Genomic DNA, 16,515 nt, shown 5'->3' with positions numbered 1-16,515 from the left:
TTGTTGCTTGCAAAAGGAATTTTCAAATATATACAATGTTTTAATATACAGTACCTTAAAGAATGATATATAATCAGTACAATATAATGAATGCTAGTAAAGTATTAAGATATATAGGGTATAATTTTCAATAAGATTATAGAAGACAATGCCGGAATAAAATTGTGTAATATTATGATTAGTCTACACACGTTCGTCATACACAACGTTTTAAATGCTCGTTTAACTAACTACAGTTTCAATACTAATTAATAGCCTACGCGATCTTCAAAGCAAGGTTATTGGCTGAGTGTTACCGAAGTTTCTGATTGTCTGTCTACCTATCTAAACGATATCGCGAGAATAAACCAACCTATATACTTGAATTTTGTATAAAACTCCATTTCTATTCAACACAGAGGTCATTCAAAAGGGTTTGGCTGAGCGTTAGTGAACATTTTAAATTTGACTTGTGGCAACGAGAAAGTCGCAGGATAAAGAAATTTGTTAACAAACTGACCGCAAATATGTGGCATAGATAGATTTATTTATGGAGTCGCCTGATGATAAAACCTTTGGTTTCGAAAGGCTTCTTCCAACAATTAAACCTTATCGGAAGGTATTGTTTTATTAACATTTAGTACTATTTAAAAAATTCAAATTGCTCCAAGAGTCTTCAAATCACATAACAAGTTTGATAGTTTCCATCCAAGGGACAAGAGGCTAAAGTTCAGTCATTCCCAGTGTTGCCAAATTGGACACCCGAAAATATGTGTAAGAAATATATGGGGAACTACGGGGAAAACGTCAAAATTATCGTACACCGTGAAAGTAATTTCTGTTAAATTCCACAATTGAGACAGTAATCTTTTGCAGACTGTACATTCGCTCCTTAGACGTAGTCTATAGTTAGTTAAACTGAAAGTCTTGGCGGAACTCAGACATTAACAAGTTTAATTGTTGCAACTGGGGTTCTTCAAGAGCCCTAGATGTCACAAAATTAGTTTTTATTCGACTAAGCGCAACAGGGTCATGAATTATTTATAAATCTAATTTGAGGGGCACATTGAGGACAATATAGGGGAAATATCCAAACGTCTTAAACGTAAATGTCGTAATACCCAATATCTAGCAAACAATTTTGAAATCGTGTTTGAATATGTTACCGTATCCTTCGGTCTGTAAACTGAACGAAAAGTCCGCTCCATGTAGTCTGATCCGAAAAATTAGTATGTCTAGGTTAAACACGACCTGTCTTAACATGAATGCGTAAATATCCCAAATATGGTGAAATTCTGATGGCAGTGGACGGTCCCTAAAACTGTGCAAACTTGCTGGCGTGCTATGTAAGTTAAAGGGTCGCTCTATATTGAAAGCAGTGGCTAATACACAGCGACTGGCGACTTTGCGCAGCTGCGGCACGCCAGGTTGACTCACACTGACGGTCGACAGGTGGACAGATTGAATAGTGACCCTCTTCCCTGAGCTTTTGCCAGATTTATCACAAGTTAAATTAAGAGCCGGTTGTAATATAATGGCCTTGAGTTTTCCTATAAAAACAATGCTATACTGCGTGCAGAAAACTGCCCGTCATAAGTTTTGATCGTAGCTTTATTGGAGATGATCATTTTATAGATCCTAACAGTTTTTAGTTTTTTAATATTATACTTTTTTAATACGTAAATGGTAAAGTGCAAGAAAGTTACAGATTTTTTCAAAATAAGTTTAGCCCATAAAATATCTTAAAAAAAAAACTAAAGAAACTTTTTGGAAGCGTATTAATTATATCTTTAAAATGATACACCTCATATAATCCTTCGAAGTGTAAGGGGAAAACCCGTAAAACTGCATGAGGTTTAACATTGTTCTTATCAGAGAAAGCCGAAGGTAATTTTACTACAGCTTCTTCAAACCGTCCTAAAGAGAATTTTGCTTCTTCATTTCCCATCTGCACTTATTTTACAATAATGTAAGTTTTGATCATAAAAAGTGCTTTAATAATCGTGTATTTTAATAATTGTATCTTACATTAAATTTATCTAACAATTATAACATTCAATGTTGTCTATGGAAATGAAGAAAAATAATCGCATTAATACGTTAATTATTAATCAATGTACGTTTACAGTAGTTTCGGTTGTTGGGAGCAATCTAAATTGATCGGTAATGCAGGATTTCGGTTTCCAATCGTTTCTGGACAGAAGTGTAGTATTATGCGCTAAATCAGCATCTGTATCCCAATAAAGAGATACAGACGCATTTACTTCACATAAAGTCTCAAATTAGGTAGTTGGCAACACAGGGAATTATGAAGGAAACAGGTTTTTTCCGGACATTTGCCATCGTTCAGTGAAACAAGAAATCAGTAACACTACGTTTCGAGATCGGTTGCAGATATCTAAACGTAGTGTTACTGATTTCTTGTTTCACTGAACGGTGGCAAATGTCCGGAAAAAAACCTGTTTCCTTCACAATCCTTCCATCGTCAAAAATAACCTTCAAACACAGGGAATTAAATATATAAATATTATTTATCTATGGTTGGCACCATCACGAAATAGCTTGTTGCTAATTGAGCCCACAAGTTATCGCGTTTAACGGAAATTTATCTTTGAGTATTGGTAATTAATAGTTGTATTGTACTTGGTAAAAAGCAACTTCTTAGCTCTCTGACGTCATTCACTCAACTACTGAACTGTTACTGAAGCAAATTATCTCATAGTTTAAATTAAATCTGTTTCATAATAGGTTTCGTTGATTTACACAGTCAATAATATCTTTCTATAGCTTTGTAAAATGTATGTATAGCTTGGAACTTTAGTAATAAAACTCAAATTTTACAAATGTAATCTTATGGTTGGCCTTTCAGAAAATAGCTACTATTTAATTCCATGTACTGCTGAACATTAACTACATCCTTATTAGTCCTTACTACATTTCCGAACTAAATGACTTAATCTTTCTTTAATCCTAAACGATTTAAAATATAAATTTATTATTATAAAACCATCCGAGCGCCCATCATATTTTGTAAAATGCACACTAGTTTGGATTTTTTTGCAGATTTTTCTAGTTGATTGATAAAACAACTCAATAACAATTTGTGTAAAAAGTGCTGCATACCATTTTTGTAGAGATTCATAGAATCACATAATAATTGTACAATACGAGTCAAATGAGTATAAAATGAATCGACAAAAAGTGATATTAATGTGACAATATAGGTCTATAAAAAATTACAAAAATGTATGGACAAGCTTTTGAGTGTGACACAAAATACATAACAACTCAGAATATCCTAAATGTAGAGCGTTTTTATGATCCTGTAAGGTTTGTAAAACACATTTTCATAACAATGTAAACGAGTTAAATAATGTCTTATTTTAACAGGTGATGTTAGGGCTAATACGCTCTCTATAAACACTTGAACTGGAGGACAAACGGCTATGACAGACAACATGACTATCGAACCACGACCATTGGTCGGGCAGGCGGACTTACGTTTGTGTTATTCCAACTGATTAAAAATTTATTTAAACAATTTACAGCGTGCCTTGATCAATGATATCAGTTTTAAAATCATTTATGCAATAAACGTTCAACTGCAATAAATTGAAATGAATTAATAAAAGGCAGATTTGACACACATTAGAAGTATGGACCTTTCAAGGCTTAAGAACTACAATAATTTTGAAAATCCTGTGCTACCAGATTATTTAAATGCCAGAGGATTAGAAAAATTAAATAATCTTTATTTAGTTTTTTATACTTTTAATCGTATTACAATACGTAAGACAATCCTCTTTTTTACACTCTGTGTAAAGTTAAGTAGAGTTTTTATTCATAAAGTACGACAGAGTATGACTGATGCCCAGTTTGGCGGAACAGCTTCACTCAGTTTTCACTCAGTTTGAATACCGAGGCGTCTATACTCGTACATTCGATTAGTTGTGAATGGAATAGGACGGACTCGGACGGCTTGAATAACAAAACCCGACAAACTCTACTAAACTGGAGAGGTCGAATCAGCTGATGCGAATGTCAAACACAGCTGACGCGGTTCTCAATATCAAACAGCTGATTTTTTAAAAATAAATGATTAACAACCACTTCTGTCATCAATCAACAGGAATTTATCAATGAATATTGGTGATTATCGAATGAATTCTTTCAAATCTGGTATGTATTTAAAGACTCATTTAAAAACTATTTTCTATCGGCACATTTGAATGTTATAACAGATATAGAGGAATACAATTTCAACCCTTTAACTTTGATAGCAAAATAAACATATTATACATCTTGGCAATAATTGTACTAAGTGATATAATGAACTCCTTTTCTGAACATTTCTTCCATGTATGAGTTATCAGTAACAGAATAGTCACATTAATTCTGTATTATTATACTAAAACGATGAAGATCAAATATTTTAAAAAATAATGTCGTTAATGTAATGACAACTCATTGTACAAGATATTTTTTCTTTATATAAATATATATATATTTATTTATTTATTTATATTTATATTTGATCAATAATAGTACTCCTGATTCGTTGTTGTAATTACATCATTATTCCATACAACGAGAAACAATCAGTATCTGTGAATATTGTGAAGTCGTTCTAACGCCTTCACAAATGAAAGACGCAGTGTCTTATGACATCTGTGAATGCAATGCGTTTAACTGATTGAAGGCGTCCAGCAAACCAAGTTACAGTATACTAGTTCCGTTTGTTCGAGAATGTCTCCGATATTTGATTTAAAACAATAATGTATTCTTTTGTTTCCAAACTAGGCCAGTCGCTATTATAAATATAATATAAACACAAATCTCAGATAATGGTGTGTTATTGTAGGGCTTGTCATAATATTTCGGTAGTTTTTACATTTAGGGTGTTATTACAATACAAATACATAGTTTTCTAATCGCATATACGGTTAAAAGTGTGAAGCACTTTTTTAATTGACTATTTTTGTCAGACTATTTTTGAAATGGAATTTACACACATCGAAATTTAGTTTTATAGATCGTTCTATTAACCTAGAAGCCGAATGAATGCACTAATATGGAACTTGTTTTTATTTTAGTTTGTTGTAATTGAACAAAATACAGTTTCCAGTGATTTGCGTCAGTATATTTAAATAAATTTGGAGTATTTAAATATTGAACAATTTGCAGTCTCACTTATACTTGAGAGAACAGTAATTGGGCTGTATGTTTTTTTTATATATATTCTATTATATTTACATCATAATAAAACTTATTTAGTAAGGAATTTTAAAAAATGAGCTAGGAGATCTTAGATTAGAGATTAGATGCCAACGAAGCGTCTGGAAGCCATGAGGGTCCATCTTGCCTTGTGAAACACATTATTTAGGTGTTTATTCCATGTCAGCTCTTAATTTAGCTAGGGTCAGCCCGACATATTTGACAGACTTCTAAACAGCTAGCGTAATAATACCCAGCTTCACTCGGGAAAGAGACTCAAAGCTCTTTTCCTGGTGAAGGGAACTACAACTGTCTTTGCAGGATTGACTCGAAGTCACGCCATAAGACACCACATATACACACAACGAAGGCTAATATTCATGATGTCCACAATGTTGTTGCTGTACCACCATAAATACTCGTACGTCATCAGCATAGCTCTAGGAGTAGATACCCGCTTGCGATAAGTCTCCTAAGACACAATCGACCACAAGATTACACAGAAAAGGTGACAAGACATCCCCTTGTGGATATCCCTTAACCACAGATTTGTCATTCAATGTACCTACAACACGTTTGGAGAAGCATAGCGTCGAACCATTGGAAGACTCTTGGATCAGCATAGCGCTTCTGTACCCCACGAACCCTGGCAGCCAGCAGTTGTCCCCAACCCTACTCAGCAGCTGGTGCAATTCAGTTTCACAGGACCTGCAAGACTAATATGCATGTTGGTTTCAACGTGAGAAGTACCTAAAAAAAATTAATTTTTTAAATATCTCTCCACCAGTCTTTAAAAGAAATTCTACAACACGTAGAGTAGTTTATCCCTTTTGAAATAAAAACCACTTTACGCCAAGCACGCGGAAGCGTAACTAGCTCTGGAATGGTCACATAGTAGGACTAGGAAAGACTAGGTCCTTCTGAAGCCGAGTTGGGAAAATTCCAGCCCTTCTTGTTTTTTTTAATTGGCCAAACTTACTGATTCCCCATCTGATATTTGATTCGGTTACAATGCGCCTGGACAGTTTCCAGCTTACGCGATTGCCTCTCGGTTTTGTCGGTCCATAATCTAGAGCTGGTCGAACCTTGCTCTGACGCAATGGACAATTGTCATGACAACTGCTCCTTGTAAAGCAGATGCAGTTTGACTATAGATGCCCACTCGGTTAGTTTATGGTTTCGATAGAAAGGGATGGCAACTTTGCATTGCAATAAAATATGTACTTATGATCTGAGAAGAAGCTTTTTGAAGGAGATAGTTGAACAAGTTTCTAAATTCGGTTCTTCAGATCTCCATGTCCTTCATATAATGTTCATACACCACGAGACTAAGCTGCCCTCGCCCACATACAAATAACAACTCCGTGGTTATATTCAGTTAAAATATTAAATGAAGTAAGTACTATACTTGACACAATCTGCTAACAAACAATTCAATATCCTCAATGGTCCGTGTAATTTTAATTAGCTTTGCTCCTAAGAATCTATATATATATATATATATATATATATATATATATATATATATATATATATATATATATATATATTGTGTCACTAGTTGATTGAAAGTATTGATTTCAATAAAAAGATTAAACGAGATGAATGCTCTCCTACACACCATAAAATTAGTTGTGCTGGTATGATGTTCATCATAATCCTAATTCTAATAACTGCGAATGGGCCTTTGTTTGTTTTTCCTGCTTTCACGGGTAAAATATTTAACAGATTTTACTGAAGTTTTACAGGGACAGTCTTACGGTCCCTGGGATGAATGTAGGCCTATCCTTACGTCGAATATCCCTCCGGGCTAAGCCCCACGCATCTTTAAAGTAGTGAAAAATCCCGTCTTGGTCTCTAACGTTGTGAAATATTAATTAAAGGAGCATGTCTAATGTAAACAACTGTTCTGTACAAGGATTGTTTATTGTTTTCAATTTGTTTCAGTTATTGTTTAATGGTGAATGCATTCTCTAAGAGATTTTTTCACCGGTTTAGATTTCAGCGATTAGGTAAATACTTATCTACCATAAAATGTCCTATAACATAAGACGGTCAGAATATGACACCGAAGACTGCCTTTGAAACAGTCGGCAATACCTATGCTAACGTATATGAAAGTTTGCTGAACTGTGTGTGTTTGAACTAACATACCATTTCCAGCTCTAAATGTTCTAAAATATAAAAAATATTGTTCAGTTTATACAGAAACAAACGTAGTGTTATTGCTAACTCAGATTAGGTATAAAAGACAAAGTTACTATTTAACTTTTACTATAAATTTAAATACTGTTATAAAACCCATCTTGGTTGTCTTTTGATAGCAGTTGTCATTCTACACTTTTTGCGTATTTTCTTGATCGTGGCAACAATGTAAACTCAACATTGGCGTCGGAAATGTAATTCACTCGAAGCAACAGCGGTCAACGCCTACTAAATTGCGTGCAAAGAAGCGGGTAACTGCTAGCAGTGCAGATATAAAGGACAAAATAATCTAACTTTTAATATACACTTTAAGACTGACTGTTATAAAACCTATCTCACTTGTCTTTTGACAGAGTAGGCTCCTCAGAGCTATGTATGTATATATTTTTTTTTTTAATCGGTGAAAAGACAAAATTACTAAGACCGGAGTAAATTACAACGATAATAAATATGCACTTTTTAACATATTTTGTTGAACGTGACAAGAAGTCAAATTCAACATTAGCGTTGGAAACATAATTCACTAAGCCGAAGTGCTCAAACACGTGCAAAACCTATGAAATTGCGTGCCGAATCACGAGTAACTGCTAGTAATATATTATAAATAGTCTACGTGTGTTTGTGTTGTGGATCAATTTTTTTTATTACAGCTGATTGAATGTTATTGACCGAAAATGACTGTGCTTTTAAATGTGATAAAGTTACTTACATACTTACCGATAAAAAAATGAAAATGAAACATTAATGTGCACATAATCAATAAATAAATACATTGCAGTATTTAAATACATATTAGGAATGGTTAGGCTATATTATATTGATATATTGAATACCAAATACTTATAACAATGAAGCACTCACTATCTCGGCTATGAAAATATGAGAAATTCTTGAAGTATTACAATGTAAAGTTGGCGTAGTAAGAGTTTGGTTTGGATAACTATTTGATCATATTTAAAAATTTGTTTGATAATTTTGATGTTATACCTACTGCAAAAAAACTGTTATATTGATAGGTTTACTGAATTTAACTACCAAAATATATATTTAATCAAGTTCTAAAGATTATTCTATAGTTAGATCTAATATTCTATTTCTTATTACTCCTCCGTGTAACGTTTATAAAATATTTTATGAATCTTCCAATTCGTGGAAATTTGGATCACGACTTTGATATTTTAACATACAGTTGAAATACCCACTAACCGTTTAAGAAGTTTAAGTGAAATGAATTTAGAACGTGTCTTGAATGAGAAAACGTTAACTAAAACCCTCATAATAACCCAACGGATGAACTTATCCCTATTTGCTAAAATTATATCTCTAGATAATTTTTCTAAACTAAGCATACCCTTTCAGAAGCTAAGAAAACCTTTTTCAGAAGTTTTGTCGAGACTTTTGATGCTGACTAAAATTTACTCTTGGGGACAGTTACTTATATCTTTTATTAGCCGAGATCAGAAATCAATTATTATTATTGAGCATACAAAATTATTCAGTAACAGCTGTTTATGTTTTAATTTTGTAATAATTTTAATGTGGGAGAACTTATCCATGACAAATTATGTTTTTTATTATTTAAACTTCCATATTTCTTCAAAAAGATTCAACTCTACTCAATTGGCCATCATGGTACTTCATTTTCAGGTAATTCCTTAAAATCCACAGACCACTTTATCACTTCTTATTTGCATTTACTTACCGTTCGTTAACGATGGATAAATTTAACCTCTTCTGACCATCGCGTAGTAGTTTTTGACTGCTTCCTATTCCGTAAGAGGAAATAAATAATCACAATAAGAAAATAGTTAGTGATACACTGTACATACTATGTTTGTGAATGTGGGTTGAGGCTGCAGTATAACAAGAGGCCACCACCACAATAGAATCATATTTATGATTATGTAAACTTTAGAAACAAAAATGTTGACACAAATTACGTTATATAGAAACTATCTATGTTGTGTATCTGTAACATGTAACAAACAAAAGAGTTTAATATTTAGTTACTTTTTACTGTTTCTAAGGATATAGGGCCTACTATGATTCTATTGTGGTGGTAGCCTCTTATTATACTGCAGCCTGGGTTGGTAATTTAGAACTTACTTGGGGAAATCCTGGTAGTCTATAGAACTTGTAGCTGCTGATACGAGCATTTTGTTTACAGTAGGTCTATAGCTAATTGTCTATCATAAATATATGACGTTAAGTGTTTTTCTGAAGTGTATCAACCTACTTGAGCTCAAAAGTTCTAAGACTTGATAAAATTGAACAAATACATCTTAGTGTACCTTTTTTTAAGATATGTGTTATTTATATGCAGCATTAGAACGTGTAACTACATTAAAACACTTTAAATGCACGATGCGTTATATGCGTATGCACATGGCTATGCATGTGGTCTTCCTGCATACCTTTCCTACGCGTTCCTAAAATCGTTGAACTTAGAAGCAGTTCTATCAATCCATCTGAGGCATATCATTAAAGCACGACTCTGCCCGGCTGTGAAGGGGTCGAGTGCGCAGATAGGCTATGCAATGCACGGTGACTAGCCAGTTGCAGTACAAAATAAATCTTTTGGTTGAATATACAGGAAGTACTGCCAATTTGTGTTTAAAATTGTTGTTCGACTTAAATTATATTATTCTCTCTATTTTGAGAAGAAAGTGTTGTACATTACGCTATCTTTTACTTATGGTAAACACATTTTGACAAATTAAAACACAAAGTTTGGTCTTTCCTAGTTGGGGAATGATTAGCATCTTAACTTATCACCCCTGGGGCTTAGAGTCGAATCTCAGTTTCGTCACATCACCATCAGATGCCAAAAATGTTCACCTGAGCGTAGCCTAAAATAAAGTAGTGACACCATTCATCCATAAAAAAGAGAAAGCGTTGCAAATAAAAAAAAGTTTCAGTGTGTCACCCTAAGGCATACTTCGTTACAATTCAAATTTCGATGAATGGAAAGTCAGTTACCGTATTAAGTATTGTAATTTATGGAAATCTGTAATCACAGGACCCCATTCAGAGTAGTCTCCTGGGGACCTAGTGTTTTCTGGGTGGACAATGATGGTAAGGCAACAATTTGTCTGTCACTTTTAGTGTTTCCTACTAGTAGTAGCTGTGAATTGAGTAGGGAAACACACACCATAGGTCAGAAACATGGACCAACCTTATCTTATATTCGTTTCATATGTTCTTCGTTCTGTATCAGCCGTTATGAAAACACGTATTTTCACTGTTTGGTAGTTGCATAAAATAATGTCGGAATTGCCAAATTCAAAGAGACAAAGCAATTATCAAATAATTTACTAAAAGAAAGATATACAAAATTATAAAGTGCAGTTTAGGAATGTTCTTTGTAACAGATTTTGTAGAATTAATAAGTATGTAACGGAAGGAAATTCTATGTATATGATTAGTAGTTTTGTATTTAAGTCTTACATGAAAAATATGGCATATATTATCAATATAAAAAAGTTATTAGAAACGGTACCTACTCCTCAAAAACTTTTCCGAATAATAATTAATCAACATATCATTTAAATGTTCAATACGAAAATGTAACAGACAATTAATGAACATTATTTCATGCATTGACATATCAAAAAGCAAAGAAATGATAACGTTTATATGACCAGGGCCGTATTGAACTTTGGAGGGCCCGGAAAAGATATTCGGTCCCTTAAAATAGACGTATAGCGAGGCCCGGCCCAGGCTCTTGTATATTGTCCAAAAAAACGGGTCTGAATACGGACCTTCACATTACTACTCGACTAAGTTTAAAGTTGAGTTCCTTCTTAAAGACTAAATCTTTTTGTAACCAAATCAAGTAGCCAGGTAGTCTATTTCTCAGATGATTTACCCTTTGCGCAATGCTGGGAATTGAATAGTATTGTAATGTATTCAGGATAGAATCAGGACTGTTGGAAGGGTGGAGCACAGGGGCAAGCGCCGGGTGCCGCAGTTTTAGGCTGAGGCATAATTGGTGATGATAATACAGTCTACATTTACTTGCTATTATAATATGGAATTGCATTACTAATATTATTAATAAATATTTTACTGTTACAAATGATTTTTTGAAATGATATCATCATTATATTTACTTTTTATATTAACGTTGGTAGAGAGGGAAAGGGCAAACCACGCTTACCTCGTATGCCACCGCCAACCCAAGGAACGACTCTGGGTAGAACGAAATCTCTTTTATAAGAGATTTTATGATCTGACGAACTAAAGACAGCCTAAGTCAACCCTGTACATTAACTTAGTTTAAATAATTCAATAATCAACAACTTCCTAAGAAACATCAAGTCGGAGATCCAATGTCTAGCCTCAAGACAAATATATCGAATTTATGGTTCATACCTCCAAGCCAGATCGTTTCATACTGAAATGAAAGTGCATGGTAACAATCTGGAGAAAGTTCTTATAGTTCTTCCCTCCCTCCAGGAAGTTCATGTAACCATTTTTGAGTGGAGACCTTAATGGCCTTAATGGGGAGGGGGAGGTAATGGCCTGTGGAAATATCTCTTCTTGAAGATTCTGGCAATTGAGCCCAAAGCAAGAGTTAGCTTTTCTGCTAATAACAGCTAGTTATTTTCTAAATTAAAAGTTATATTAATAGCTACACCCAGATTGTTGACTGTAGAAAAGGCGATAAAGAAATGTCTTTCGAAGAAAATAACTAAAGATCAGAGTACGTATACATTGATAAAGAAGTACAGTGGACGAGGACACGTTCAATTGCAATTTATTTTTAATTACAGACTCTCCAAATCAGCATTGAGACCCCTGCAATCATTATCTGACGTCCCCTTCTTACAGATTTTGGTCATACACAAAACCTTTTCTTGACATCTTGATTCTATAATGACAGGAATCATATAATTTATATATGTTATATATTTTATTTCTTTATTCGTACATATGTACAGAGGCGAAATTGGGGCCACATTGGCTCTTTCTTAAATATAGAGCACAGTATACAAAAGAAAGCTTTTTGGTATATAAGACAGTTCGGAAAATGCCACTTCTAGATTCACATTGTCTGACTGATAACCACAGAACGATTACTCACGCAGTTTTGAAACCATTTCAGGATGAGTTGAGTAATATCATGATAGGTTTTCCAAGAAGATATCCATGTCGTATCCTATCCTTTACAACACAATATCGTACATCCATTGGTTTCCGTAGGTAGAAGCAACGATCTTCTTACAAATAAACATGAATCGCTAAGGGATAATCTCGAGCACGGTGGACTAATTTGGATAATTCTATTTTTTCTAATATTCATTGAAGTCCAATAAAAGTTTTTATGGAGATAATAATAAGAGCAGTTTTCTGTAATAATTTATAATTCTGGAAAATACGTATAATATTTACAAAAAGTAATTTATAGTCATCTGACACAACAATTGTTTATACTTTGAGCTGAAATTTACCAAGGAGGCAGAAACACTTGTTTACATTTAAATTTCAGAAAATACTAAATATACAGTGCCTAAATATATCAGTGGTGTAATGCAGATTGCAAAGACGAAATTACTATCTAAATTTTTCTACATACAGAACCATTGACAAATTTAAACCCCCGAATGCATTGGAAATATTATTTAAACGCTGTTATAAAACCCACCTTAGTGAAAAAGCTGTGAATGTTTGCACGTAAGGTACTCTAAACCGGCTCCCTTGACATTGTGTAACGCATTTTTACTGTAGCTTAAGGAAAACCAAAGGGATGGCACACTCTATCTCATATACCGGAAGAAGTACACAAACGAGAGAAGTAGATTCTTTTTGACCGAAATAGTCTTTTGATGCTTACGTGTTAATTTTCTTACTCGGGTTAACAATAAAAATCAGTTAAAGCACTAGAAATATCATAGACCGGAAATAGACACTATTTGAGTTGGTTTCATACATTATTTAAACCTTAGACGGCACAACAACACAAACTCAACTGTAAAATCGTACATTCAAAATTAGAACCTGCGAGTGAATTTAAATCCCCACAACTGAACTTGTTAACCCCAGTAACTTTTCTAGTCATATATATATATATATATATATATATATATATATATATATATATATATATATATATATATATATATAAAGATTGACTGCAGTATCGCTGTATTGTAGTTTTAGGTGACCTGTCATTCATAAGGGTTCATACATCCACCCGAGCGTCATAGAAAGTTCTCGTCTAAGAAAGATCGGAAGATTATGATTTGGTGAAAATTAGTCGACTTGGAAAGGAAATTTGAACCTTTTCCAACTAAAAAAACTGAGAGCTTCTTATTCTCCAATGGCTAATAAAGTCTCTGGCCTTTTCATTACCACTCTGTTTCATTGACTTTTCTTCTTGTTTTTTGTTACGGCACATCAAGCTACTGATATTGTAATGAACCCACAAGATTTCTCTGGAAATCTTTGAATCCCTCTCCATAATGTGATAAAATAACCAATCTCATTGCTTGTGAAAGATTTGAGAGGAAATACCTGAAAATTTAACTAATTTCAAATATTCTAGAATAAAATGTTCATGTTGCAAATAATCACATGGTAATACATATAAACAGTTGTATTTCAATTGTAAATAACATTTTTTATTTTTAATAAAAATATAACTTCTTCTGGTATGTTGCAGGCATTCAACACGCCCCCACCGAAGCGAGAGGGATCGGGGGAGCTGGTGGTGGGGCTGTGGGGGCAACCCCCCTCCCCCTCAGACAAGGTGACCATGATACGGCAGTCGAGTCTGACCAGACTGGGGGTAATGATTAACACAGCAGTCAACAAACGCTCCAGTCACTCCGGTTAGTCGGGTATGGTAGCTTAGTCGGCGTAAGGTATCATATTCATGCTATTCTTTAATTCACTGCAAATCTTAGTCGAGCATGTTTTGGACGTCGAACAAAGTACAAACCGCATTATTAGATAAAGTTGTTGGAGAGTACACACTGTACAGTTTTTTCTTATAACCACAATCACAATTTAATAAACAGTTTCATTAAGTCTGATCAACACAATTAATTGATCGGACATGACTCAGATTTTAATTCATGTATGAATAGGGTTGTTGTAATTTGTAATAACAACTAGTTAAAACCTTGTAGTGATTGTTACATATTCGTGTTAAGTTTTGCTTAAAACTTCATATCCTTTTCTATGTTACTTTTATTATTTTTGAACTCATTAGGTTCTGATAGTATGGCTAGATCTGCTTTGCATTTATTAAGTCTTACCAGATCGTATTGCTCTTGACCTTGCCTTTATGTGGTATCTAATTATTGTTGTCATTAAACCTGGTTAGACCCTAGTAAACCTAATATAATTGATCATAGCTGATTTTACATTTTTAATTTGTTACGAATGAAATTTCAGCAATCAAAGGAATCCCTCAGAATTTCAAAGTAATATTGCCCTTCCAATTACCTTCGCAATAAATATATACTTCGCTCGGGCAAGAGGGTAAACAGGCCACGTCGTAAACCTTGTGTACTCTTTGCTAACTGTACACAGTCAGTTGGAAAAGTTGTCAGTTTTCTTCACATCCACGTATTACTGAGAAGGAACTTTCCAGAGTCCTCTGAGCGTAGGCCTCTCCTAATAAGGCCCCAGACCTGGACACCATTTTATCACTGGATCTTCCGCGACTCCCATTTTGAACCATCTCATGGCTCACTGCCCTATCTTATCGTTGTTTACAGCTCGGAGACTTCCCTGTTCCTTAGAAGATGGCGGGGGTTATCCTCATACTAAAGCCGGCTAGGAATCTGACGCTACTGGAGAGTTACCAAACAATTTCTCTTCTATGAACTCTCTCTGATGTTACAAGGGCGGTGACAATCGACTTGAGTAAAATTGTCTAAGTATAGCACAAAAGATTCCTCTTCAAGCTAGCACACATATTTCTTCTGGAGCCTATATTCCAACGTTTGTTGTTATATCTTCAACAAACGTTGGTCTTTTTGTTGTATCAGTAGGGCCGACCATCTAAAGTCTCCAACCAGTCTCTGCTGATGTACCACAAGGATCAGTCCTTGGACCAATTTAAACCTGTAGTACACCTTCTCTCAAAATGTACAAAGCAATCTACGCTGATGACGCTTTATTTTTCGTACAGCCAGCACATCTTGATCAATCGTGCATATTTATGCAGCAACAACCTTCTGGAACCAATAACCTGGAACCTAACTCCAGAAAAGTTGAAAATGAAGATCAACACTACTTAATATATGCTTACGTTATATGCTTCACTAGGGTGATTATCAGTTCTTCATGTGAGCCTTCATCGCTAGGACAAGAGGCTATGGTGGACCACTAAAGCCAAATACTTAGACATAGTGTTCAAACGCACCTTGACCATCAAACCGGCCACCATTACCCGTACCAACCTAGAGAAATCCTCCCGCAACGATCTCTACTCGCTGCTTAAACTGACCTCTCCCCTTTTGGATAAGCATAAGGTTTCTACTGTATAGGGGTATCATTTGTTCAGTAACTTCTTATGCAACCCCTACTTAGTACCATAAAACATGTCTCGACCAGGAAAAGGCTGTAAACCATCCAACACTCAACACTGCGTTTCTGGCTGAATCGCATGGCACGCAGAAACACAGTTACTTCATATCGGGTCTACCATCGATCCACAACTACATCAAGAACCAAGCTCGACGGCTAATTCAACGGCTGAACAGTTGGAGTGGGGTTTATTATGAGAGTGCCCCAATCCGGAAACTGTAGAAACCTAAGAGGCTATTGGACGACTCGTCCTAGGCAACATCAGTACCCGGTCACTACTGATCCCACGACTTCCCTCCCCACCTTATTACACTTCCTATAGAACTCCTATCCCCAAGCACACCTTCAAGCAAGTCTTCATTACTTGCCGTCATGCTCAACAGTGATTAGAAGCAATATATTTCCTGCAGTTATTTGGATCATTTCCTTAACATTGCTCGAATAAAGGATTAAAATTCTTGTCGGTGCAACAAGCAATGATCACTACTTTATTAAGTAAGGATTTTAAATCACCAACAACGAAAATATAGCCCAAAATAACGAATCAGAAACCAAATTTTGGCCATTTCTATCCTA

At 34.6% G+C, this 16,515-nt stretch overlaps 1 protein-coding gene across 6 annotated transcripts in view; it reads left to right on the top strand.

Moving 5' to 3' along the window:
* The window catches only part of LOC124359707 (protein phosphatase PP2A 55 kDa regulatory subunit), a 144,191-nt gene that overhangs the window by 78,769 nt on the left and 48,907 nt on the right, over positions 1–16,515 (top strand). For 3 of the 6 annotated variants that reach the window (XM_046812664.1, XM_046812665.1, XM_046812663.1), the window contains exon 2: positions 14,063–14,231. In XM_046812664.1, the coding sequence (XP_046668620.1) occupies positions 14,156–14,231 (76 nt within the window). In that variant the 5' untranslated portion in view covers positions 14,063–14,155. Of the gene's footprint in view, positions 1–8,938; positions 9,046–14,062; positions 14,232–16,515 lie in introns of those variants that run through there. The other 3 variants (XM_046812661.1, XM_046812660.1, XM_046812662.1) reach the window with 3 other exon arrangements.

Source organism: Homalodisca vitripennis, chromosome 4 (genome assembly GCF_021130785.1).
Source record: "Homalodisca vitripennis isolate AUS2020 chromosome 4, UT_GWSS_2.1, whole genome shotgun sequence".
Taxonomy (NCBI): Eukaryota; Metazoa; Arthropoda; class Insecta; order Hemiptera; family Cicadellidae; genus Homalodisca; species Homalodisca vitripennis.
Note: the sequence above shows the minus strand (reverse complement) of the source record. Positions and strands in the feature narration are given on the sequence as shown.